Genomic DNA, 26,484 nt, shown 5'->3' with positions numbered 1-26,484 from the left:
AGGACAACAACAGGATATCCAAGAGGAGTCCCAGTGAGGGCACAGTATCAATAGTGTAGCAGAAGGCAGAGGCACAAACCAGACCAATGACTTGTTTAGTGAACACTTGCAAGTAAAGATGTATGGACTAAAGGGTATACTGTGTGACTCGCTGTGTCACACTATAGCTCCCACAATGAGATTTTTCTTTTATTTACTTTTCTTTTAAATTTTATTTTGTTTTATCTTGGGAGGAGGGAGATTGCAGAGGCAAAAAGCAGATGTGAAGGGAGAGGGAGATGAGTGGGATCCAGATACATTAAGTGAAATCCACAAAGAATCAAAAAAAAAAAGGGAAATTAGGGGGAAATTTTATTTTAACCATATATAAAAAACTGTGTATATATATATATATATATATATATATATATGTATGTATGTATGTATTTTTATATGTATATATTATATTTTAAAAATGGCAGGAAAGAGTCACACCATGCAACATGGCTCATGTGGGAGGTTTATTGAGGGGAGGGGAGAGAAGAGGGAGAAGTGGGCGGAGACCAGTTCCTGGGGATGAGAGCAAAGGAAGAGAAAGAGAAAGAGATGGGATGTGAGCAAGGCCTGCCTTTTATAAGGAAACACAGCAAATGCACACAGGGAGTGATCTTAGTGGCTGCAGTGGAGGCTATATCCTGTCAGGACCCTAAGGGCAGGCCAGTCCAGATACCTAAATGTTAATATCTTATATATAAAATATATATAGTGTAGATGAATTTCTAAAAAGTCTTATTAAATAAGAAACATGGAGCCAAATACAGGGTTGAAAGCCTTATGGATCAGAGAAATAGTGATAGCTACCAACTAACCTTAGGTCACGACACTGCCGTAGCTTCCCAAGCGAACCAGCTTTTTCCTGTCTAACCTGCACGTTTATTGCCTTGCTGTTCTGCCTTCTCATTGGTTCTTAGCCCAGCTACCTCACTTCCTCATCACTGCCTGTCTGTACAGACCCCTAGGTCTCTATGGTTGGTACTGGGATTAAAGGTGTGTGTTACCATGCTTGGCTGTGTCCTTGAGTGCATAGAGACTCTGCCTGCCATGTGATCAGATTAAGGGCATGTACTACCACCTCCTGACTTTTATTTATGGCTGGCTATCTATGACCTCTGATTTCCAGGCAAACTTTATTTATTAACATACAAATAAAGTATCACCACAGTTCTCCCTTTTTTTTCTAATAAAAATAAAAAAGAATTAAAAAACTAATAGAAGAAAAACTATACACAATAAGTACAATAACTATATGCAAAATATTCAAGCAATAAATACCTCAACAATGTCTAGTCCATTCTCATTTGACAAACTCAGAGAAAATATTCCATTATCTATCTTATTTTGGTAAGTCCAAAATGTACCTGATTCACTTTCTATCCTGACTTATGTTACTAACAGAGAACTATCTTATAATGTCTTTCAAATTTATACATTTTATACTTCTTTAGTGAGTTTCTTTTCCAAAATTCTTAACAAGGAAAACTATAACTATTTAATCTTCAACTCCCTCAGAAACCCAAGAAGGAAATACTATTACCTAGTAAAACAGAAAGTGCAAACAAGTGATTTCCAAAAAAATGTGAGTTGACAGAAATACCCAGCTGCCTGGACAGTCACCAGAGGTTTCTCTGCAATGGTTGGGGCATCATCTTTGGCCTGCAGGCTTAGTGTATCTGACAAACTCATTTGTGAAGTAGGAGGTACACAAGGACTACAGCTTGACCTCACATTTGGTGTGAGTAGTCCATGTACCAGATAAACCTGAATCACCAATGTCCGGTCACGATTCAGGATTTTAAATTCTGGAAATTATTGGTGTTTTTGGAATTTGGCTGTCTATTCTTTTTGGCTTGTGCATGGCTTAATCTTGGTATCCCATTCTACTCAGCTTGTGGGTAGCTTCATCTCTTTTACTAAATACCAGTCTACCAATGAGAGTTTAGACTCTGTCAGCCTAGTTATTCTTACAAGAATAACAATTTCAGCTACTGTTCCACTGCACACCAGAAGCCATTGGTCCATTGCCTGTTCAGCTGCCTTCGAAGAAAGGGGCACTGTACTTCTTCTGAATTGCAAAGCCACTTCAGCAATGGTGCCATATTGTCCTGGCCTCAGAGGACACTGTTGCTAAAGCCATAACCTCACTTGTCTTGCAAAAATCAGTAGTCCTTTGTGTTGTGTCCTGTCTGTCCATTTTGGATAGCATACTGTCAGCTGTCAATTTGAGGGCACATTTTGCCCAGTGGCTAACTTTTGACATAGTGAAAGTTAATTCCATATGCAGTTTCTTCAATGCCCATATCTTCTCTGAAGTATACTTGGTACTGCCATGAGTTGACATGTCTCATAGTCACAAAGAAGGAAAAAAAAAACTAAGTTATTAAAACATTTTAAAGGTGCTGTGGGATGTTCTATATGTTGTGAATGTGTTGCTCTGATTGGTTGATAAATAAAAAGCTGATTTGCCAATAGTCAGGCAGGAAGTATAGGTGGGATAAATAGCCAAGGAGAATTCTGGGAAGTGGAAGGCTGAGTCAAAAGTCAGCCTACTGTCCAGGGAGCAGCATATAATTGTGTATAGGTAAAGCCACAGGACAGATGGTGGCATATAGATGAACAGAAGTGGGCTGAGTTTAAGTGTAAGAGCAAGTCAGTGGTTGGCTTGAGCTAGTGGCCGAGAAGTTTTAATTAATATAAGCTTCTGAGTGATTATTTTATAAGTGGTTGTGGGGTCTATGGGGCTGGGCAGGACCAGAGAAAACTTCAGCTACAAATGGTGCCCAATGTGGGGCATGAACCCACGACCATGAAATTAAGAGTCTCATACTCTACCAACTGAGTTAGCTGGTCCTCCCAGGACTTGAACATTATCTCAAATTTTGTCAGGATCCCCATATGACTACCAGTACCCCCTATTAGCAGGAAGTAGCATAGAAAACTATACCCACATTCCCAAACAATGGATGCTGAATATTTTTCTTTGTTTAGGTTGTTGGTTACAAATTGTTATTGGTCATAAAATGTTTTACATTGGTATAGATTTTAGTTTATTGACACAAATTTAAAGTTAATTTTGTTATACTGTATGCATATTTCTATTCTTGTTTAAGGTATTATGTTTGTGTAACTCACAAATTGTAATGGATAATTAAGAAATACAGATTAATAATTAGTACCCTATGATGGTCAACCTTATAGTCATGTTAAGTTTTGTAGGTATACATAGATATATTTCAGTTAGGTAGGTGATCTTAAAACACTTCAAAGACCTACAGATTAGGGCATTTCAAATGTTTTAAAAACTTAGACTTTCCTGAATAATGAGACACATTTACTGCTGGCACCATTGATTTACTTCAGAGAGAGAGATGGGTGTCAAAAACACTCCATATGGAATATATCTTCTTCTTGGCAAAAATAGCCAATTGGGAAAGAAACTGTTCTTGCCTGGATTGCTTGACAAAATGTTGTATTGATTGGACATGCAGGACCCATAGAAAGGTGACAACTGAATTTTGCAAGGCAAAATGGTCCTTCAGGTACCTGCTTTGCAGAAGAAACTGCCAGAAATTCCAGAGGACACAGAGAACAGTGACTAAGAGACTCTAGGCCTGTGGGCTGAAGATGGATGTCCCAACATTGCAGAAGAACTTTGGGTTACTGTCCAGGCAGGCAGCTGTCTCTGTCATTCTAGATTTTTGGAAGTTACTTACAATGCACTTCCTGTTTACTTTGGTAATATTCTGTTCTTCTGAGGTCTTTGATGTAGTTGAAGACTGGACAGTTAAAATTTTCCTTGGTTATGATAAAAGATCAATTAGATATAAAACTTTAGACTCATAGATATAGGATAGATAGAACATTTTCTTTATTTTTTTTCCCAATACAAATAGAGTAGATATAACTGTACTTCTTGCTTGATTACTGTTTTATTATATGTAATTTTACTATGTTAAAGTTAAACCCTTCCTTTTTGTTAGACAAAAAAGGGGAGGTGTTGTGGGATGTTCTGTATGCTGTGAATGTGTTGCTCTGATTGGTTGATAAATAAAAAGCTGTTTGGCCAGTAGCCAGGCAGGAAGTATAGGTGGGATAAACAGACAAGGAGAATTCTGAGAAGTGGAAGGCTAAGTCAGGAAAAGTTTGCTCACCATCCAGGGAGCAGCATGTGATGGTACACAGGTAAAGCCACAGGATAGGTGGTGGCGTATAGATGAACAGAAATGGGCTGAGTTTAAGTGTAAGAGCTAGTCAGTCGTAGGCCTGAGCTAACAGCCAAGCAGTTTTAGTTAATATAAGCTTCTAAGTGATTATTTTATAAGTAGCTGCAGATTCCACGGGGCTGGACAGGACCAGAGAAAACTTCAGCTACAACATAGCTTTATTTTAATAAAGTAAATAACCACTTTAAAACATGTAATTTAATATGTATTGAAAAATGCATTAAAATATAAAAAATCAGCATAATATAGCAGGTGAAAAATAAAATTTAAGAAAATTAATACTTGTTTCATAGCCCAGATCATTGTATAACATATTATTACATATTTTACAGAGTATAAGTGTGATTTTTTTTGGTGCATGTTTTATGTAATTATAAATTTATCAAATCAGTTCATCTTTGATAAATTGTATCTCCTTATATCAGCTATTTATGTTAGAAGACATTGATGGCTGGTCAGAGGTCACAGCCTCCCCATGGCCTAGTAGCAAATTGGAACTCCCTCCCTCCAGCAAGGATTCCTACTCTCTACTTACCCTTGTCTTGAGAATATCCCTGGGCCTTGGCCTTATCTGAAAGCTGTTTCTAAACCAGATGCCTGATTCATCTTTAGCTTGACCTTGGCACAGATCCATGCTGACAGGACTTGTGCTAGGAGCTCTGCTACAGGACCCGACTGCCACACACCAAGCCTTGTGATAGGAGCGTGCCACTTAGAGCAAATTAGGGTTTCTCCCCAGGGTCCCCAATTCTATGTATTTCTTATACTCTAGAATAAAATTGAACCAATAAATAAATAAATAAAATCTGTCTCTCAGAGGGCTGTCGTCTGTTCATGCTCATGGGCCACCAAAGCTTTCTGTCTCCCCATCTGCTTCTTTCCCCTCTTGATCTGGTCACCAACAGGCTGAGGGGGAAAAAGTACCCCTACACATCTTGATTGGATTTCGACTGTTTCATTTATATTTTTCCCTATGTGTGATTACTTATTTTTGTAATTCCATCAGAAGATTCATACATTTAAAACTTTGTAGTTTATAAAATGCTGATTAAAATTGCTGGATTATTATAATTAGTTGACCTATTTTTTCTATATGAAATGGTCTTTTTTCTCTCTAGCAATACTCTTCCATCTGAAACTTACTTTGACTAATGTTAAAGTGATTGCTGAAGTTTCTCTTGATGTATGTTACTATCACATACATTTTTCACTTTTTTGACTTGGAACCCCTGCTGGACAGTGCTCATATAGCCAAGAACCTAAGACTAGACAGACCAGGGATCTAATGGAAAACCAAATTCTAGCATTCTACCAAAAGTATACAGTGATACAATGACTCTTAATGACATGCTATACTCATAGATCAGTGTCTTGCTCAGCCATTACCAGAGAAGCTTTTTCCTGCAGCAGATAGGAACAAATACCAAGGTCAACACTAGACAATGTGCAAAGAAAGTAATCTTGGAACACTCAGTCCTAAATGGGACGTCTCCATCTAAGTCTCCCCTTAAGGCTCAGGGAACTATGGGGAAGATGAGGTATAAAGATTCTAATAGCCAATTGGGGCAGAAGGCTCAAGGAAACAAGGCCTTATACACACAAGAGGACTGATGCACATATGAACCCACAGAGACTTTGGCAGTATGCACAGGACTTAAACAGGTCTAAGCCAGATGGTGTCCCAGTGCTAAAGGGAAGTTGACATAGTCCCTATCTGTAACCCAGAAGCTATCTCCAATTGATAACCATTCAGAAAGGAAAACAATTTTCTTCAGTGGAGTCTCACTGGGTATACAAACACACTTAAGGACAGGCTCCATGCTTAGCAGTTGATGGCAAATACAAAACAAACTCAATGGTATTTTTGGAGTCTTCCTTCCTCCCTCCCTTCCTCCCTCCCTCCCTTCCTTCCTCCCTTCCTTCCTTCCTTCCTTCCTTCCTTCCTTCCTTCCTTTTGTAGTGGGTAGCCATTCCAGCTTTGATCTGGAGGTTCCAAGCTCAATTAAGGCTTCAGTAACTGTCATGCCTACAAGGTGGAGCAAAAGGAGGACCCTGAGGACCCGAGACCCAGATGTGCCTGCTCTCTTGGTTCCTGGACCCTGGACGCTGGAGGTAGACCAAGCAGAGTTCTCCAGAGAACACCGCCAGATTGTGCTACACCTTTCCCAGACCCTGTAAACGATCCTTTCTCTTTTAAGTTACCCCACAAAATAAACCTCCCTTTTAACTATGTGGAGTGGCCTTAATAATTTCACCAATATTCTTTCTCTCTCTCGCTTTCTCTCTTCCTTTTGCTGTGTCTCATAATGCTTTTTCTGAACTTTATTCTAACATTATAGGTCTTTTGTTATATATTATGCCTTCTGATTTTATGTTTTCTATGGGATTTCTATGTGTGCAAATGTGTATGCCTCTGTGTCTTTATGTGTTCCTTGTGTTTTTTCCTTTGGCTCTCTTCTTGTGTGTGTGTATTTGTTTTATCCTGTTCTTTTTTGTTTTTATTTTATTTGATAGTTTTATTATTACTACTAATGTTTTTTTTTAGATGCTTGTTTTTTTTCTAATGGGAGACAGGTGTGGATTTGGTGGGGCGAGGAAGATCTGGGAGAAGTTGGGGGAGGGAAAACCACAATCAGAATATATTTTATGAAAAAAAAACGAGTTATTTTTCAATTACAATGTTTCATAAAATTGAAGACATCTTTCCTTCTCATTTATGTGATATGCATCATTATTTAAAATAAACTGGCCAGAATAGCTTAAATTGTATTTACTATTATGTCATATCAATTTATATGTCTGATTTTATGACACTCCTGTGCACCCTTTATTACTACTGATAGTATGTTATTCTTTTTTGCCAGAGGCCATAAGAATATACAGCAAATGACAACTGTCATAAGGTCAGCCCACCAGATAAATAACTCTCTGATGGGGGAACCTCATCAAGTAAGGCTTACAGGGCAACAGACTATAAATTATGTTTTGCTAATTTTCTTGTATGCTACCATAATTATCCCTTAAAACAGCCATGGGATTCTTCACACAGCCCACTGATAAAATGTGTTTTCCATTTACTGGGCACAATTATGTCTGTGGATTGACAGAATGTTTTTTTTTGTTCTTACTTATTTTGGTGAATAAAATATACTTTCATAGCCTGGCCTTTATTCCATAGCTTCAAGACAATTACATACAGTTAGCTGATTTAAAACCTCAGAGCAAATTCAAAGTAGTCTAGTTGCCTCTACAAATGAATTACACAAGGACAAACTCCTAGGTGTCTAGTTGTTGAACCAAGGTCAGGTATAAAGCGACTTTGGTGCCAGTTCCCCACTTGCTAAACTCTGGCTGATAACATTAAAGACAACTTCCTACACAAATTCCTCAGCAACTAACTCTGCACAAACGTCTAATCTTAGCTCTGTAGTACATGACTTAAGGTTCAGTCAACTAACTCTTTATTGTTTAGGTCCTGAAATTTATGTGGTGACAGAACAGCAATTAATCAATTAATCAAGTCCAGAGAGAAACAACTTTATGTCCAGCTAAACCTTGGGGAAAGTTTTCACAATTAGCCAGGGCTACAGAGGATAATGTAACTTCTTAGCTTTGAATAAAGAGTTACAAATTTCCTTCCTTAAAATCTGGGCTTGCATGAAGGATAGGAGAAAATATTTTTAGGGTTGGGACAATGTCACTCTCTGTCAGGAGGTGCTGAAGCACTTGGCACTACATACCTCCCATCTTTGCTTTACAGCATGGTCACCAGGGAGCTTGACTGTTAGCTAAGCATTGCCATGGTTATTCATTCCCAGCCATACCAGCTGTCCAGTCAGCACAACATTCCAAGTCAAAGAGAAACCATGTGATTTCACGTGTGTTATCAGAATGGCTCTTTTTATTACTTACTCATAAAATGTAATGTGACCCTCAAAATGTAACTCATATATTGTCTTGAGCTTTATGTACACACACACACACACACACACACACACACACACACACACACACGTAAAACTACATAAAGGCAAACAAAGATGAAGTGATTTTAAGATTCAGTAACAAAGAAAGTTACCATTAGAGAAAGTTACCATTAGAACATATGTTCTCCTTTGCTACCCTCAGTTAGAAAATGTTTAGTTCTAGTTGACATTGTAGGCTTTTTTTTTTTTTTTTTTTTTTTTGCTTATCTTCAGTGTAGTCTTGGAACTGGTACTCTAAAGACTGCAATATTTTTGGTTGTGATCCTAGCCTTTAATGGCTCATCTATCTCTCCAGTCCCTTAGAATATATTTTGAAGTCAGGCAATATCCCATACCTTTTTCTAACATTCAAAAATTATAAATGATAATCTTGCTTAAAGTGCATATTTTTCAAAGATATTTCAATAATCCTCTCTGTCAAATTTACAGTCACTTTTCCATGCAGCATAAACATGGCATCATGATATGAGCTTATCATTTTCCATAAATTACTCCGTCCATTGACAGACATATATAAAAATCTGATTATTATTAGTATTTCTAAGTGAATATAGCTCCTCTTCCCTTTGAGTTGTATATACTTGATTCTCTTCACTTTTTGCAACTGAGAGTTTGTTAATTTTATCTTTGAAAATTCAGATCTTAGTTTGCATGCCACTTTACGTTTGCTTGTTGCAAAGTAGACATTACACTACTGATGATAATGTAAAGCAATAGAACTATTATGGAAAACAATATGCAGGTTTCACAAACATTAGAAATGGAGATAATATGTAACCCAGCTATGCTGATTCTGAGTATATATCTGGAGTTTTTGAAATTAAGGTGTTGAAGAAATATCTTCATAGGTACTTTTTTTAGTATTACTTCTCATAGTTAAGTTGTCAATTTAATTGTCCATGAATAAGTGCATAAAGCTCAAGGTGGTTGATAATATTGAAGAAACTTTTCTCTAAATACAGCAGGGTGGATGCAACAGGAACTCACAGCATTTGTTACATCGTATAGAAGTCTGTATACGCTCAATCCAGAGGTGGGAAAGTGGGCACAAATCCCATTGCTCCCTGACATTTGATAGCAGTGTTATAGGACTGTCATTTTCCTTTAGTGATATGATCTCTGGTAGGCCCACCACACACTGGGGCAGTCCTTATTCCCAAGAATAACTGGGCAGTGCAAACTGGTTTCAATGGAGAAAGAGAGGAAAAAAACTGTTGGGTGGTGGTGGCACATGGCTTTAATCCCAGCATTAGAGAGGCAGAGCCAGGTGGATCTCTGTGAGTTTGAGGCCTGCCTGGTCTTCAGAGTGAGATCCAGGACAGACACCAAAACTACACAGAGAAACCCTGTCTCAAAAAGACAAAAAACAAAAAAAACCCAACCAACCAACCAACCAACCAACAAACAAACAAACAAAAAAAAACACAAAAAAAAGAAAGAAAAAAAAAGAAAAAAAAAGATAGAGAGGAAAAAAGCAATATCAAAGATGGGTAGGAAGGGATGGGAGGGAGACAAATTGGGGGAAGTTAATTATGTTAAAAGTTTGAAAAAGAAATTAAATTGTTATAAATAACTTCAACTTATAGTCACAGAAGTACTTAAAAAATAAGGTGGAGAATAATATAGGGAGATACACTACATTGACCTCTATCTAGCTTACAGATGCACATGCTTGTAACATGTGCACATATGCATATACCACACAAAAATACAAAATAGGAAACATCATGATTAAGGAACTAGTTCATTGTCTATGATGTGAAGGTATTTCTTCATAGTTGAATGGGTTTATCAACACTTCTTTAATTTTACACTTTGGACTCATTGTTCCAGAAAAATAAGAATTTTTAAAGGCAGGAAACACGACTACAAGTGACAGAAGCAGGAAGTTGAGAGTTTGGTTCTTCATTCACAGCATGAAGCCAAGAGAGAGAACTTGGAGTGGCTCCAAGTCTTAACTCTTCAACCCATTCTAAGTGACACATGTCCTTCTACACATCTGTGCTTCCCTATAACCTTTCCAGACATGTCACCAACTGGGGAGGAAGTGGTCAAATACATGAGCCTGTGGGAGACATTCTCATGCAAAACGTTACATTGGGCAATGTTGGAAATCTTTGAACCAGAGTTCTGTCACTTCCCTTGCTCTCTCTACAGGCCAATCTTTTAGCTGATCTGGTTAAATGTTTTAAATATAAGATGAAAATAAGTGTGCTTGAAATGTGCATCTATGTCTTCTTTTTAAAACACAGTGAAAGAGGAGGGGCCAGAATGTCTCCATGAATGAAGATGTTTGCTGTGCAAATCTGACAATCTGAGATCATCAACCCCTAGAAAATTGGTAAAGGTAGAAGAAGAGAATTGACAGAAAGACCTGCTTGCTTACATATATGCATATATATATACATTCATGCTGTGGCACAAATTCACACACATGCATACGTGATAATCATAGGTAAATAATGAAAAAAAACATAATGGTGCCTAAATAACTTGACAGCCAATTTAAACCTATTACTATCACATACAAGTATAGAGCACACCAAAATACATCAGTATGTGACCAAGACTTGAAACAGATTTACTATACATTAGGGAATTATGTTCAAAGTATGGGTTTTGTTCTAGTCATATCTTACACTCTTAGCAAATGGTCTCATAACTGTAATATATTTGGTCACTTTGATTTTATTGATACAGTAACAGACTACACAGACAGCATGCTTTCCCTTTGTCCTTATTGGTGAAGTGAATAATTTTGAAAAGTTGACTAACATTATCAATGCTGGGCTGGCTAACAGAGGGTTTTACTTGCCTCTCTATTTTCACAAATATGCAGCACTCAGTATTACTCATATCAGAGAAATCCCTAAGAGATGTCCAAGATAATTATTTCCAAGGTTCTCATTTTGTTCAGAACACAGAACAAGGGACATGGTTCACCCATGGGACAATTTTAGGAAGTGAAGGTTGGTCAGGCTGAAGAGAAGACTGTTCCTACACAACATGAATGTCTTCATAAGCACACATCTGATGGGAAGAAAATCTGACCTAGGAGAAAATTGTGATTTTGGTAAGTTATCTCTCTGATATTCTTCTGTTAGGTAATTCTTAAATATTTTTCTATTTCTCTTTATCAATACCCATTATGTGATGGGCTGAGAACTGTTTGTCTTTTGTAATCTTTGGATACCAGTAATGTGTTTTCTCCACTTCTCAAATTATTCTATTCATGTCTAATCAGAAAAGTCATCAATCTTTATCAGATAATCCATAACAGCATTATACAGCCACCATCGTACAAATATTCCCTTCAACTTACCCAGACAAAATATTTTTAAAACACAGTGACTCATATATAAGATAACTTTCAGCATAGAAATGGCAAAAATGATAGAAAATTAAATGAGAATAGACATAATACATGATTATTATTGAATTCAAATTTTATAAAATCTGAACATGAATGACTCCCAGGAGGAGAGTTAGCAGCTACCAGAGATGAGCTCCTTAATTTGTTTTCAAATGTAGAGTGGACAGTTCTGAATTTATATACAGTAATAAAACTTGATTCAAAAGGTTATGTATATTTGTTTGTGCTGACAGATACACACAAACACACACACACACACACACAGAGAGAGAGAGAGAGAGAGAGAGAGAGAGAGAGAGAGAGAGAGAGAGAGAGAGGTAAGAATAATTACCAAAGAAAAAGAGGCTATCCACTTTAGTGGTGGTACTGGAAGGGTTTATCGAGGATAGTTGGAAGGGATATGAGAAGGAAAATGAGGAAGGGAAGTGATATACTTATATTTCACTTAAAATATATTTAAAAATAAAATTAAACTTACACCCCCTAAAAAAAACAAATCAAAACAAACGGACAGACAGACAGAGAAAAAACCCAACAGCAACCAATCTGCTCGCAAAGCAAATTATTAGAAGCTATTAACTATCACACTTTAAATCACCATTATCTATCACTTGATATGTATTAAGTTCTATAAATATGACTATATCCATAAATACTTAAAGAAATATAAATTTTGAGACTATTACAAAGTTTAGCATTTGAATAGAAGGGCAATCAACATAGAAAAAAACTTTACACATAGAAGAAAATAAATAGCTTGCTTCTAGACTCAAAAAGGTAATTCAGTTTGTCTCCTTTCATTAATGTTTGTTAATATAAATGCCAACATTATTCAGACTGAACAGGTTATATTTAGATATGAGCATATATGCATGCAGTAGCAATTACTGAAAAAAGAGGCCACGAATTTAAAAGAAAGCATGAGGTGAGCTATTGTATAATATGTGGGGAAGAAAGGGAAGGGAGAAATGATGTAATTATATTATAATCTCAAAAAATAAAAGAAGTCATTAAAACAAAATAAAACACAAAAAGTTTCCCTGGAAATTTTCAAGCTGACCAGAAGCTGTCATGTGAAAAATCAGACTTACCAAGGAACATGAACTATTTGTTGTATAATGAGTGTATTTCCTTAGATATTTGGTAAATCTATGTAAGGCACGTGTGTTTACTTATCTCCTATCATCCTGCTATAGCAGATGGATGTGTTACCTGCTGTCTTCAGAACTTTCTTGTTTTTCATCCCTACCTCACTTTTCTGAGCCCTCAGAACAGGAATGTAAAATAGTTCTGATACTAGCATTAGGGATCTCATTGTTCACCTGCTCTATTCCTCCCATTTAAAAAGATAAAGGATGATAAGACCCACAAGTTGAGAATCACTAAATGGAGCAGAAAAGGGAGAATGATTATCCAACATCCAGCTTGAGTATTATCAGTTAGAACAGTATAAGCACTCTGCTTGTGCTTTGAGGTGAATAAGAGATGCTTACTGAAAGAATAATGTCACACCCATCCAAGGCTGACAGTCAAAGAACAGCTATGCTTACATGTTAATGTAATTCATTCTGTTCTTTAAAACAACAAAAAATGATCAGTAGATAAGTGATATAATGAGAAAATATGCTGTTAATAGTATATGACATATTATTCATGTCAAGAAACTATATGATATCTCAAAGTCTAACAATTCTCAATATCTGTTGATACAAGTTAAAAACAGTATTTTCTAGTGCTAAGATTGAACTAAACGTGACTTTCAGAGCTCAGGTTTGAATATGTGCTGCCTTGTTCTTTGGTAAATTCACTCCCACAGATTTTGTGAAGATGCTTTGATAATGTCTAGTTAAATAAATAAATTCAGTGAATATGTTTATTAATAAATAACTGTAAACCTTATTTAATGTTTCTGTCTAGTATTTATGTAAATCTTATATGGTATTTTGTAGGCTTCCCAACTGAAGTTTTTCCATTCCTTAATTCAGTGTTTTAAGCTAAAATTTTCCTTTATTTATTTCACAGATATTAATTTACTAATACACAATGAAGTCATCACACATGCTTCCCAAAATGGTGACATTCTGTCTGATCATTTGTATTGAACTTCAGTACAATTTCTGAATGTAAACCTCATTTTTGTAATAGAATATCATAATTGCTAATGACAAATTTAGACCATTTATTTAAGAAACCAGATTTTTTTTTAATATATTTTCACATTGCTGTCTTGCATCCTCACTGCTCTACTGGAAATGAATTTCCTAAAAAAGCATGGGTGTAACAGTCACATCTGATGCTTCTCTTTATGGGAGAGTTGATCTTGGATTATTAGCTCACTTGAATAGCAGTGCCACTCACATTTACCTTAGATTTCTCTTTACATTTATGTATTTTCCCAGGTAAGTTTCAACAGGAATGTCATGTTCTACAAAAGAAGTACAATTCTTATTATGCCTAGCTGATAATTTTCTTTCTTTGTAGGTTTCTTCTGAGGACACTGAGTAAAATGGATGGAGGCAATCAATCTATTGTGTCAGAATTTATACTTTGGGGACTTGCCAATTCAAAGAATCTCCAGGTCTTACTCTTTGTGATGTTTTTGATACTTTATCTGTTCATTGTATCTGGAAATATTGTCATCCTTGTTTTAATCACCACTGACTGCCATCTACACTCTCCTATGTACTTCTTGTTGGCCAACTTGTCCTTTGTTGATATGTGTCTTTCCTCAAACACCACTCCTAAAATGATATCAGACTTTCTTAGGGAAAGCAAGACTATTTCCTTTGCAGGCTGCATGTCCCAGGTCTTCTTTTCCCATTGCATTGCTGGAGGAGAGATGGTATTGTTGGTGGTAATGGCTTATGATCGCTATGTGGCCATCTGCAAACCACTCCACTACCTCACTATTATGAACCTGAAAAGATGTACTGGGCTGGTGCTGATTTCTTGGACTACAGGCTTTATACATGGTATAAGTTACTTTGTAGTGGTTGTACAGCTGCCTTTTTGTGGCCCCAAGGAAATAGACAGCTTTTTCTGTGACATGCCATTGGTAATCAAGCTAGCCTGCATGGATTACCACGATTTAAATACTTTAATGAATGCTGAATGTGGGGTTGTGGCTGTAACCTGCTTCATTCTGTTGCTCATATCCTACACATATATCCTTATCACTGTTCGCCAGAGTTCTAAAGCTGGTGCATCAAAGGCTCTGTCCACATGCAGTGCCCACATCACAGTGGTGATGATCTTCTTTTTGCCCTGCATCTTCATCTATGTGTGGCCCCTCAGTATCACCTGGTTGGATAAATTTCTTGCTGTGTTTTACTCTGTTTTTACACCTCTCCTAAATCCAGCCATTTATACACTGAGAAATAAAGAGATGAAAAATGCTATGAAAAGGTTCATAGGCAAATTTCTGGTCCCAAATGAAATTCATAATATTAAAAAACGTGTTCCAATTACTTCAGATAAAGAGACTGACTGTATGAAATAGATCCAAACCAGTAAATATGACTTATATTGAATATTTGTACCATTCTTTCAATATAGATACCATTTAACACCTTAAAGACAATATGACATTCACTGATCAACTAGCAGATCATTGTTAATTCTTCGTCTTAAATTATAAATATGAATGATTTTTCCATACAGGAATGTCATCAAAGTATTCTAGGTTTTTAATAAAGTTTACTTTAGCACTTTTGACCAAACTCATATGCTTATCTTTATGAATAAAATCTTAGTAACTTTTAACTGAGTATGTCTGTATAACATCACATGCACATTAATTGGTGTTCTAAATTAATGAATACAAATTTTAATTATGAACTTAAATTTTCCTAAAGTATTTATTCCTGAAATTTGTAATTACTTCTCCTCAGTCTGAACATATCAAAGAATGTATATTTGAATCTGTCTTCCCTTCTAATAATAACTTTACAGAATAATATTTTGATTTTACTACATTTTTTTAATGATTTCCTTCTTTTTTTATTAAGAGATTTTCTATTTGTTTTACATATCAGCCACAGATTCCCCTGTCCTCCCTCCTCCCACACCCCAGCCTTTCCCCCCAATACATCCCCCATTCCCACCTTCTCCAAGGCAAGGACTCCCCTGGGGATTCTACAGAGCCTGGTATATTCAGTTGAGGCAGGTTCAGGTACCTCCTTCCTGAACCAAGGCTGAGCAAAGTGTCTCAGCATAGGCACTAGGTTCCGAAAAGCCAGCTCATGCACTAAGGACAGGTCCCAGTCTCACTGCCTGCAGGCCTCCTAAATAGTTCAAGCTAAACAACTGTCTCACTTATTTAGAGGGCCTAGTCTAGTGCTGTGGGGGCTCCTCAGCTATTAGTTCACAGTTCATGTGTTTCCACTAGTTTGGCTAGTTGTCTCCGTACTTTTTCCAATCCTGGTCTTGATATATCTTGCTCATATAATCCCTCATCTCTCTCATTGATAGGACTCTGGTAGCTCTGCCTGGGGCTTGGCCATGGATCTCTGCATCTGCTTCCATCTGTCACTGGATAAGGGTTCTATCTTAACAGTTAGGGTGTTCCACCATCCAATCACCAGAGTAGGTCAGCTCAGGCACCCAAAAGACATTGGCAGTAGCTTATAGTGGAGTCATCTATGTGGATTCCTGGGGCTCTCTCTAGCACTCTGCTTCTTCCTATTCCCATGGTGTCTTCATTTATCATGGTGTTTCTTTCCTTGTTCTCCCACTACGTTCCTGATCCAGCTAGGACCTCCCACTCCCCTAAGCTCTCTTCCCCCTAACCCTTCCCCTCCATAACCCCCTCACCCCCAGTTTGCTCATGTAGATCTCATCCATTTCTCCATTACTGTGTGATCCTTGTGTCTTTATTAGGGTCCTCTTTACTAGCCAGTATCCCTGGACCTGTGAGTTGCAGTCTGTATTCATTGCTTTACATCTAGTATCCACTAATGAGTGAGTACATATCATGTATGTCTTTCTGAGTCTGAGTTACCTTACTCGTGATATTTTCTAGTTTTATTCATGCATAGTTGAGCATGTGTCCTTGTGGTATGATTGATCATTCCTTGGGTATATGCCCAAGAGTGGTATAGCTGGGTATTAGGGAGATTGATTCCCAGTTTTCTGAGAAAGCACCATACTGATTTCCAAAGTGGCTATACCAGTTTGCATTCCTACCAACAGTGTAGGAGTGTTCCCCTTGCTCCACATCCTCTCCAACATAAGCTGTCTTCAGTGTTTTTTAAATTATCCATAATGATAGGTATAACATGGTGCCTCAGAGTAGTTTTGATTTGCATTTCCCTGATGACTAAGGATGTTAAGCAATTCCTTAAATGTCTTTCAGCCATTTGAGCTGCTTCTGTTGAGAAATTTCTGTTTATCTCTATAGCCCATTTTTTAATTGGAATGTTGGTATTTAATGTCTAATTTCTTGAGTTCTTTATATATTCTGGATATCAGCCCTCTGTCAGATGTGGGGTTGGTGAAGATCTTTTCCCATTCTGTAGGCTGCCGTTTTGTCTTATTGACCATGTCCTTTGACCTATAACAGCTTCTTAGTATCAAGAGGTCCCATTTATTAATTGTTACTCTCAGTGTCTGTGCTACTAGTGTTATATTTGGGAAGTGATCTCTGGTGCCAATGCATTCATGACTACTTCCTACTTTCTCTTCAATCAGGTTCAGAGTAACTGGATTTGTATTGAGATCTTTGAGCCATGTGGACTTAAGTTTTGTGACATTTATGGATCTATTTGCAATCTTTGACATGTTGACATCCAGTTATGCCCTCACCATTTGTTGAAGATGCTTTCTTTTTTCCATTGTATAGTTTTGGCTTCTTTGTCAAAAATTGTATGTTCATAGGTGTGCGGGTTAATGTCAGGGTCTTCAGTTCAGTTCCATTAGTCCACATGTCGTCTTTTATGCCAGTACCAAGCCGTTTTTATTATGGTAGCTCTATGGTAGAGCTTGAAGTCAGGGACCCTGATGCCTCCAGAGGTTGCTTTATTGTACAGGATTCTTTTGGCTATCCTGGGTTCTTTGTTTTTCCATATGAAGTTGAATATTGTTCTTTCCAGGTCTGTGAAGAATTGTGTTGGGATTTTGATGAGGATCATTTTGAATCTGTACATTGCTTTTGGTAAGATTGCCATTTTTATTATATTAATCCCACCTATCCATGCACATGGGAGATCTTTCCATTTTCTGATATCATCTTCAATTCCTTTCTTCTGAGACTTAAAGTTCTTGTCATATAGGTCCTTTGCTTGCTTAGTTATTTACCCCAAGGTATTTTATGTTATTTGTGGCTATTGCAAAGGGTGATGGTTCTCTGATTTCTTTCTCAGCCCATTTGTCATTTGTATATAGAATGGCTACTGATATTTTTGTGTTAATCTTGTATCCTGCCACATTCCTGAAGGTGTTTATCAGCTGTAAATGTTCCTTGGTTGATTTTTTGGGGTCACTTATGTAAACTATCATGTCAACTGCAAATAGGGAAAGATTGACTTCTTCCATTCCAGTTTGTATCCGCTTGATCTCCTTATGTTGTCTTATTGCTCTAGCTAGAACTTCAAGTACTATATTGAATAAATATGAGGAGAGCAGACAGCCTTGTCTTGTTCCTGATTTTAGTGTAATCACTTTGAGTTTCTCTCCATTCACTTCGATGTTGGTTGTTAGCTTGCTGTAAATTGCCTTTATTATGTTTAGGTATGTTCCCTGTATTTCTGATCTCTTCAAGACCTTTATCATGAAGGGTTGTTGGATTTTGTCAAAGGCCTTTTCAGCATCTAATGAAATGATCATGTGGGTTTTTTTTCCTTTCAGTTTGTTTGTATGGTTGAACCAACTTTGCATCCCTGGGAAGAAGCCTACTTGATTATGGTGGATAATTGTTTTGATGTGTTCTTGTAGTCTACCAATATTTTATTGAATATTTTTGCATTAATGTTCATGAGGGAGATTGGTCTGTAATTCTCTTTCTTTGTTGTGTCTTTGCTTGGATTGGGATTCAGAGTACCTGTAGCCTCCTAGAAGAAGTTTGATAAGGTTCCTTCTGTTTCTATGGTGTGGAACAATTTAAAGAGTACTTGTATTAACTCTTCTTTGAAGATCTGGTAGAATTCTGCCTTGAACCCTTCTGGTCCTGGGCTTTTTTTTTTTTTTTTTTGGTTGGGAGACCTTTAATGACTGATTCTATTTCCTTAGGGGTTATTGGTCTATTTAAATTGTTTATCTGGACTTGATTTAACTTAGGTATCTGTCCATTTCTTTTAGATTTTCCAATTTTGTGGAGTACAGGTTTCTGAAGTATGACCTGATGATTCTCTGGATTTCCTCATTGTTGCTATGTCTCCCTTTTCATTTCTGATTTTTCTAATTTAGATGCTCTCTCTCTGCTTTTTGGTTAGTCTGGATAAGGGCTTGTCTATCTTGTTGATTTTCTCAAAGAACCAACTCTTTGTTTCATTGAGTCTTTGTATTGTTCTCTTTGTTTCAATCTTACTGATTTTAGCTCATATTGATTATTTCCTGGCATCTCTTCCTTTGGATGACTTTGTTTCTTCTTGTTCTAGAACTTTCAGGTGTGCTGTTAAGTCACTAGTGTGAGATTTCTCCAACTTCTTTATGTGGACATTTAGTGCTATGAATTTTCCTCTTAGCACTGCTTTCATTGCATCCATAAGTTTAGGAATGTGGCATATTCATTTTGATTGATCTCTAGGAAGTCTTTAATTTCTTCCTTGACCCATTGGTGATTCAGTTGAGCATTATTCAGTTTCCATGAGATTGTAGACTTTCTGTAATTTTTATTGTTGTTGGAATCTAACTTTAAGCCATCGTGGTCTCATAGAGTACAGGACGTTATTCCAATTTTGTTTTGTATCTGTTGAGATTTGCTTTGTGACCAAATATATGGTTGATTTTAGAGAAGGTTCCATGGGGTGCTGAGAAGAAGGTATATTCTTTATTGTTAGGCTGGAATGTTCTGTAGATATCATTTAATTCCATTTGAGGCATAACATCAGTCAAACCCCTTATTTCTCTGTTAAGTTTTGATTTGGCAAATCTGTTCAGTGGTGAGAGTGGGGTGTTAAAGTCTCCCACTATTAATGTGTGGGGTTTTATGTGTGACTTAAGCTTTAGTCATATTTCTTTTACATATGTGAGTGTTCTTGTGTTTGGGACAGAATTGTTCAGAATTGAAACTTCATCTTGGTGGATCTTTCTTGTGATGAGTGTATAATGTCCTTCATCATCTCTTTTGATTGATTTTAGTTTGATGTCTATTTTGTTGGATATTAGGATAGCTATACCAGCTTGCTTCTTAAGACCATTTGATTGGAAAGACTTTTCCCAGCCTTTTATTCTTAGGTAGTGCCTATCTTTGAAATTGAGGTGTATTTCTTGTAATCAGCAGAAAGATGGGTCCTGCTTTGGTATCCATTCTGTTAGCCTGTGTCTTTTTGTAGGTGAATTAAGTGCATTGATATTATGGGATACTAATGACCAGAGATTGTTAGTTCCTGTTATCTTTTGGTGGTAGTGTGTGTGTATTTCTCTTCTTTGGCAATTACTGCTGTGGTATTATCCATTGCCTCTGTTTTTGTGGGTGTATCTGACTTGCTTACGTGGGAATTTTCCTTCTAATGCTTTCTATAGGGCTACATTTGTGTTTAGGTATTCTTTAAATCTGGTTTTGTCTTGGAATGTCAAGTTCACTCTGTCTATGATGATTGAAAATTTTGCTAGGTGTATTAGTCTAGGTTGGCATCCATGGCTCTTAGTGTCTGCAATACATCTGTCCACGACCTTCTGGCTTTCAAAGTCTACACTGAGAAATAGGGAGTTATTCTGATGGGTTTGCCTTTATAAGTCATTTGGTCTTTTTCCTTTGCTGCTCTTAATATTCTTCCTTTATTCTGTAGATTTAGTTGTTTAATTATTATATGGTAAGGAGACTTTTTTGGGGGGTCTAGTCTGTTTGGTGTTCTATAGGCTTCTTGTATCTTCATAGGTACTTCCTTATTTTAGTTGGGAAAGTATTCTTCTATGATCTTGGTGAATGTATTTTCTGTGCCTTTGAGTTGGTATTCTTCTCCTTCTTCTATCCCTATTATTCGTAGATTTGGCCTTTTCATGTTGTCCCAGATTTCCTGGAAGTTTTGCATTGTGATTATTTTGGCTTTGGTATTTTCTTTGACTGATGAATCTATTTCCTCTATTGTAGCCTCTACACCAGATATTTTTCTTCTCCATCTCTTGCATTCTGTTGGTTATGCTTGCATCTGTGTTTCCTGTTTGTTTACTCAGATTTTCTGTTTCCAGCATTCCCTCTGTTTGTGTCTTCTTCATTGTTTCTGTTTCCCTTTTCAGGCTTGAACTGTTTCCCTCACATGCTTAATTGATTTTTCATAGTTTTCTTGGCTTTCTTTAAGGGATTTATTGATTTCTTCCATTTTTTATTTGTCTTTTTCTCAATTTCTTTATTGATTTCTTCCAATCTTTTGTTTGTCTTTTCTTCAATTTCATTTTTCATTTTTTCTTGAAAGGCCTCTACCATCTTCATGATGCTATTTTTTTTTCTTTTTTTTTTTTTTTGCGACAGGGTTTCCCTGTGTAGCTTTATCCCTTTCCTGTAACTCACTTGGTAGCCTTGGCTTGCCTCAAACTCACAGAGATCCACATGGCTCTGCCTCCTGAGTGCTGGGATTAAAGTTGTGTGCCACGACCTCCTGGCCATGATGTTATTCTTAAGATTGCTTTCTTCTGTTTCTTCTACACTGTGATGTTCAGGACTTGCTGTTGGAGGAGGGCTAGGTCCTGGTGATGCTGTACTGCTCTTTATGTTGTTGCATGTATTTTTTGCCTTAACATCTGCCCATCTCTTCCTCTAATAGGTATAAGAGGTTCCTGTGTCTGAGCGAGTTGCTATTGGTCCACTCTATGCTTGTTGTGTCTGTGTCTCATGGGGCCCCTCTGGGTCCAGTCTTATCTCTTGGTCTAATTGGAGTAGGCAGATTTTGTGTCTCTGGGAGCTTCTCTTGGGTTAACCAAAGATGGTTGATTCCATGCTCAAGGGGCCACCTTTGGTCTTAACAGGGCTTTTGGTCAAGTCAGAGTTGACAAGTTCTGTGTTTCAGGAAGCCTCTCTTGGTCCAATAAGAATTGGCAGATTCTATGTCTCAGAAAGCCACTCTTGGTCTAATGAGGGCTGGTAGATTCCCCGTCTTAGGAGATTATCTTTGGTCCAATGAGAGCTCTTTTTCCAGTGAGAGCTGGTGGTTTGTTTTCCATGCCTCATAAAGTTACTCTTAGTCCAATGAGAGCTGGCAGTTTGGTTTCCTTGACTCATGAATTTTTTTTCCCTCAGGTGGATAGGTATTGTGGCAGGGTGTGTAGATTCCTAGGTCCAAGGCGGGGTTTTGGTGGAGTGTGGCTTTCTGTAGGATTTTTCTCTTTCTTCCAGCAACTGTTGGTCCAATGAGGCCTCTTGGTCCAGTTTCCATGCCTCAGAAAGTTACTCTTAGTCCAATGAGAGCTGGCAGTTTGGTTTCCTTGAGTCATGAATTTTTGGGGCTCAGGTGGATGGGTATTATTGCAGGGCATTTAGATTCCCAGGTCCAAGGCGGGGTTTTGGTGGAGCATGGCTTTCTGCAGGATTTTTCTCTTTCTTCCAGCAACTGTTAGTCCAATGAGGCCTCTTGGTCCAATGTGAGCTGGTGGTTTAGTTTCCATGCATCAGGAAGTTGCTGGGTCTCAGGCAGATGGGAATGGGGGCAGGGCATGTAGATTGCAGGGTCTGGTGGGGATTTTGGTGAGGGGGTATCTTCCAGCAGGAGTTTTATCTGCTGGTGGGCAACTTGGACAGAGTTGGTGGGGTTCCCACGGAATGGTTGTGTTCCAGTGATGGGTCCTAGGGTCAGGACTCACTGGGTTTTGGTTTTGTTACATTTATTGCAAAGATCCAAGAAGGTTCAGAACATTTAATAAGCTTACTAGTTCTATCCAAAGAAAAGAAAGTACCGATTTTTAAAAAACTGTAACAATTATTTTTGTGAATGCTTTTATGTATTATTAATTCAACTTATTATGTTCATCAGTACCTCACTGATCCTCACATTGGCCAATTTTGAAAGGAAAAGGCTTTATTTTGTTATTGTTTTAAAATCCATGTTTTCAGTCTGCTACAGACTTCAATGTACTTAGAAGCTGGGAGATGATTATAAATGTGTTTAAATCACCTATTAGATATAGATTATTTTCTCATACAATATATCCTCATTACAATTTCCTCTCCCTTTACTTCTCTTCATTTCTTTCCACCTCTCCTATTATTTGTATCCCCTCTATTTCTGTCTCTCATTAGAAAAGACAAAGGTCTTAAATGATAACAACAAAACATAATGAAACAAAACATAGTAAGATACAACAAAATCCATTACATTGAAATTGGACATTGCAAGCCAACAGAAGGAAAAGAGCCCTCAGAGAAGGAACTAGAATCAGAGACCCTCTCATCCACACACTCAGGAGTCCCATAAAATTTCTAAGCTGAAAGCTCTAATATTTTTATGCAGTGGACCTGGTACAGACCCATGAAGACCCCATGCTTGCTTCTTTAGTCTTTGTGAGTTGATATAAATTTTTCTAAGCTGACTTATAGGGCCTTGTGCTCCTAGGGTTTTCCATCCTCTCTGCCTCTTACACTTTTTCTACATTCTCCTTTTCTGTATTTTCTGAACTTGAGGGGAATAATTTGATAGAGACATCCCATTTAGAGCTGCATATTTCAAGTGTAATGTCTGACTGTGGGTCTCTGTATTTATTTCCATTTACTGCAGGATAAAGCTCCTCCAACACTGGCTGAATAAGGCAATGAACTATGAGTATAGAATATCATTAGAGTTCATTAACTTTTAACATTTTTTGACCTGTAGTATTTATTTTTCTCTAGTTCTCTAGGCTACCTTGTCTCTGGTTCATTGTTGAATGTGAGTTCCATCTTGTGGGGAGGACTTTAAGTCAAATTGGAATTCGTTGTTTACTCCCACAGGTTTTGTGGCACCATTGTTTTAGCATATTTTTCAAGCAGTATAGATTGTAAATCTAAGATTTTGTGGCTGTGTTGGTATTTATATATTTTTTGGTAGCCTCAAGAGTACCTTCACATACCAAAGAAACTAGATGCAGTTAAAAGTTCTAATGATGTCTGGGATTTGGTGAGTTTTGCATGGATCCAGATGGGCTGTAGATCTTATTTTGGAAAGAGACAAGCAGAATCTTTCCCAGTGGTTTATAATGGGGCTGGTGATTACCATTTACCTGTTATTGCATCTTTCTAGGTCACCAGAGGGAACCTTGTATAACTTGAATAAGCTACCTGATGTTTATGAGCCGCAATATTTCCCTTGCCCAAGTTTTCATAAAAATTAAAAATAAATAATCCCATATTAGCAAGATGTTGATGTTGTGCTGTATTCAGAACCATATTCTAGCCCCCTTTTTATTGATACATTTGTTCTTTGAGTTGTTTGTGTAAAGAATTATAAAGAATCCCCACAACATGTTGAATTTTCCATTGGATACAAAATTACTTAAAGGCAGAATAGACATAATCAGGGTCATTATCTAGACTTGGTGGGAAAAGAAAATTTGTATAAAATAACTATGTAGAGAGGGAAGAATATATTATCTCATAAAAATGTGTCTATGGAGTCAATAATTATTGATACTAGAACACTCATAACAAGGGTTATCCTTTGTAATATTACTTATGCTTGTTCTTCTAAGCATTTAAGGCAACCCTAGAGGATTTTCCAGTTGTTTTCCTGAAGAAAATAACATAATTGAAATCTGTAGAATAAATAGTATCATTGAAATATCAGTGGAATTCTACACACTACTTGATTCACTGATATATAATTTTTGTAATCCAACTTACCTTTTAACAACTAGAGGAAACAGCAGTAATTTTAAGATATATAATACTACAGAATCCCTCATATGTATATTTTGAAATCATTAACTTATCTGGAGAATGGCTTTGTTCTTTTGAGCAAACTGCTTGGCTAATTATAAACCATTCAGGTAGTAACCAGAAATTGTTGCAGAATCCAGAAACAGCCTAGGTGATGTTGAGAGGGGAGAATGTCCTATCATGCCACAGGTTTTCCCTAGGCCATTGAAAGAAATATGGATTATTCCTGATATGAGAGACATTGATTTCTTAGACCATTGGATAATTTCATCATCTCATTTAAACTAAGTGTGATTGCAAAACAAACAAAGAAACACACACACACACACACACACACACGCACACGCACACGCACACGCACACAACCACCAAAGCACAGTCATAAATAATATTGACAAAACAAATTCCAGCAGATTAACCAGGCAGTGAATGATGTTGTAAATAGAGAATAGCTTAAGATATTGATGACCAGAATTTGGAGAACACATAGAACAAATTCTATGACTAAATATTAAAAAGTCTTAGTTCTTATCAGTTTGTTTTGTTTTACAGATTTAATTACCATGAAGAAATTAAAATGAGCTAAGGTAAACCACAAATGTTTCTAAACTTTTTAAAAAAAATTTTTTTTCCAACTTATATATTTTCCTACTTATCTACATTATTGTACACTTAATATGTTCCTGTCAGTTTCCAAAATTGTTAGTTTACATAAGACTACAATTTATACATTGGATTCACTTAATTTTAGTAAGGACTATCTACTAATATTCAATGTTGTCTCATTTAGATAAAGATGCTGATATAGTTACACTACACAAGTGTATGCACATTTTTACAAGCAAAATCATATGATAGCTTATGCAGTAATTGATGATAATTACAATTAATATATGCAAAACCTAAATAGCTCTTTTATTTCATGATCAGCAGAATCTATTGCAACTCCATATCAAGTGAAATTGTTTGAAAGGTATATTCCCTAATTTTATAAATTGATAGAAGAAATTTCTGTATTCCATGTAGTTAATATTATGGCATCCATTTCATACCTGCCAATATCATATACAGTTACTGTACATCATCAGTCATGTGACCAAGATTTGGCACAAATTTGTCATGCATTTAGAAATTATTTTCACAGCATGGGTTTTGTCCTGGTCATATCTTACATTTTTAATAGCATATGGTTGCATAACTACAAAAAATTGATCAACTTTGATTACATTCATACAGTAAGACACCAGGCAGAAAAAAGCTTCTCCTTAGTCCTTATCTGAGAAGTGAATAAATTTTGAAAAGTAAGTGAGACAACTGAATACCTTTAACTGTTTGGGAGGCACCCAGGCCGTTGGACCTGGACCTATTCTTAGACATGAGCTGGCTGTTTGGAACCTTGGGCTTACACAGAGACACTTTGCTCAGCCTGGAAAGAGGGGACTGGACCTGCCTGTACTGAATCCACCAGGTTGAATTGAATCCCCAGGGGAGTCTTGGTCCTGGAGGAGATGGGAATGGAGGGGAGGGGCTGGGGGGAAGGTAGGGACAGGGGCAGGATGGGGGAAGACAGGGGCACCCATGGCTGATGTGTAAAATTAAAACACAAATATAATAAATAAAAAAGGAGAAAAAAATTGGAAAAAAATTTTTGAAAAGTTGTCTATTTCTAATTAATGCTGAGATGACTAACAGGAGGTTAGTCTCTTCCTGTTTCAACAATTATGTAGCACTCAGTATCACCTTAAATGGAGAAATCCCTAAGAGATGTCCAAAATAATTATCTCCACCATTCTCATTTAGGAGGTCAGAACACACAAGTGAATTTCACCCATGGGGGAATTTCAGGAAGCAACTATAGGTCTAATGAGG

At 37.0% G+C, this 26,484-nt stretch overlaps 1 protein-coding gene across 1 annotated transcript; it reads left to right on the top strand.

Moving 5' to 3' along the window:
* Positions 1–14,121: 14,121 nt before the first annotated feature.
* LOC118581857 (olfactory receptor 4K3-like) lies at positions 14,122–15,117 on the top strand. Its single transcript, XM_036184273.1, has one exon. The coding sequence runs from the start codon at positions 14,125–14,127 to the stop codon at positions 15,115–15,117; it is 993 nt and encodes a 330-aa protein (XP_036040166.1). The 5' UTR covers positions 14,122–14,124.
* Positions 15,118–26,484: the final 11,367 nt, after the last annotated feature.

This window comes from Onychomys torridus, chromosome 4 (genome assembly GCF_903995425.1).
Source record: "Onychomys torridus chromosome 4, mOncTor1.1, whole genome shotgun sequence".
NCBI classification, from domain to species: domain Eukaryota; kingdom Metazoa; phylum Chordata; class Mammalia; order Rodentia; family Cricetidae; genus Onychomys; species Onychomys torridus.
This window is presented reverse-complemented; position numbering and strand designations above follow the sequence as displayed.

Bases quoted from the DNA above. Each gene is read 5' to 3' on its own strand.
- LOC118581857 (XM_036184273.1), top strand. From the start codon at position 14,125: ATGGATGGAGGCAATCAATCTATTGTGTCAGAATTTATACTTTGGGGA.